Source organism: Pterocles gutturalis, unplaced genomic scaffold, assembly GCF_000699245.1.
Source record: "Pterocles gutturalis isolate BGI_N339 unplaced genomic scaffold, ASM69924v1 scaffold3141, whole genome shotgun sequence".
NCBI classification, from domain to species: Eukaryota; Metazoa; Chordata; class Aves; order Pterocliformes; family Pteroclidae; genus Pterocles; species Pterocles gutturalis.
In genome coordinates, this window is record NW_010097503.1 from 12,137 (window position 1) to 12,850 (window position 714).

Below are 714 nucleotides of genomic sequence, written 5' to 3' on the forward strand. Positions count from 1 at the left end.
GGCAGCAGGCTCGCAGCTTGGTGTCCGGCACGGTTCTGGGTTTCCTTGAGTGATGCTGAAAAGGGTGAAGGGGTGTTTCACCCCAAACAACTCCAGGCCAGCCCCAGGAACGTGCTGCTCACCCCACTGCAGACACGCTGACGCTGCTTGGTCCAGTTCTAACCTTCCTTCTCGTCTCCACCGCAGAATTAACAACCAGGACGGCACTGCTGAAATGCTGGTAGAAGCATTAGGTGCCAAGATTGTTAATAGCAGAGATGCCAAAGGAAGGTGAGCGCAGACTCGTCCCCCTCTTGTCGCCCGCTCCCCGGTGCTGCTGGGTGGTGGCTGTGGCCCCCGCAGCCATTTCCCTGTGGCTGGTTCTGGCAAACACGGGGCACACAGGGGCTCTGACGCCCCCAGAGGTGTCTGTCGGCCGGGGCGGTGTTGCTGGGGTGGGTGCTGCGCCCTCTCCTCACCCGCTCTCTCTCTTGGCAGGACACCCCTTCACGCTGCTGCCTTTGCAGACAATGTCCACGGTTTACAGCTGCTCCTGCGCCACCAAGCCGAGGTGGACACGACCGACAAGCTGGGGAGGACCCCCCTCATGATGGCTTCTGAGAACGGGCACACCGCAGCAGTCGGTACGTGGTGGCAGCCGCCTTCCCCCGTATGGGGTGGGAGCCTCTCCGTGCCACCTCCATCACTGGGCCCCGGGGGAGCCGGGCCGGCCCT

General features: G+C 63.2%; 1 protein-coding gene across 1 annotated transcript in view; it reads left to right on the forward strand.

Annotated features, from left to right (window-relative positions):
• ANKRD28 (ankyrin repeat domain 28) overlaps nucleotides 1-714 on the forward strand; it is a gene marked incomplete at its 5' end in the record, with an annotated part of 13,095 nt that overhangs the window by 11,689 nt on the left and 692 nt on the right. The window contains 2 exon segments of the mRNA XM_010075094.1: nucleotides 187-270; nucleotides 478-623. Of these exon segments, the coding sequence (XP_010073396.1) occupies nucleotides 187-270; nucleotides 478-623 (230 nt within the window).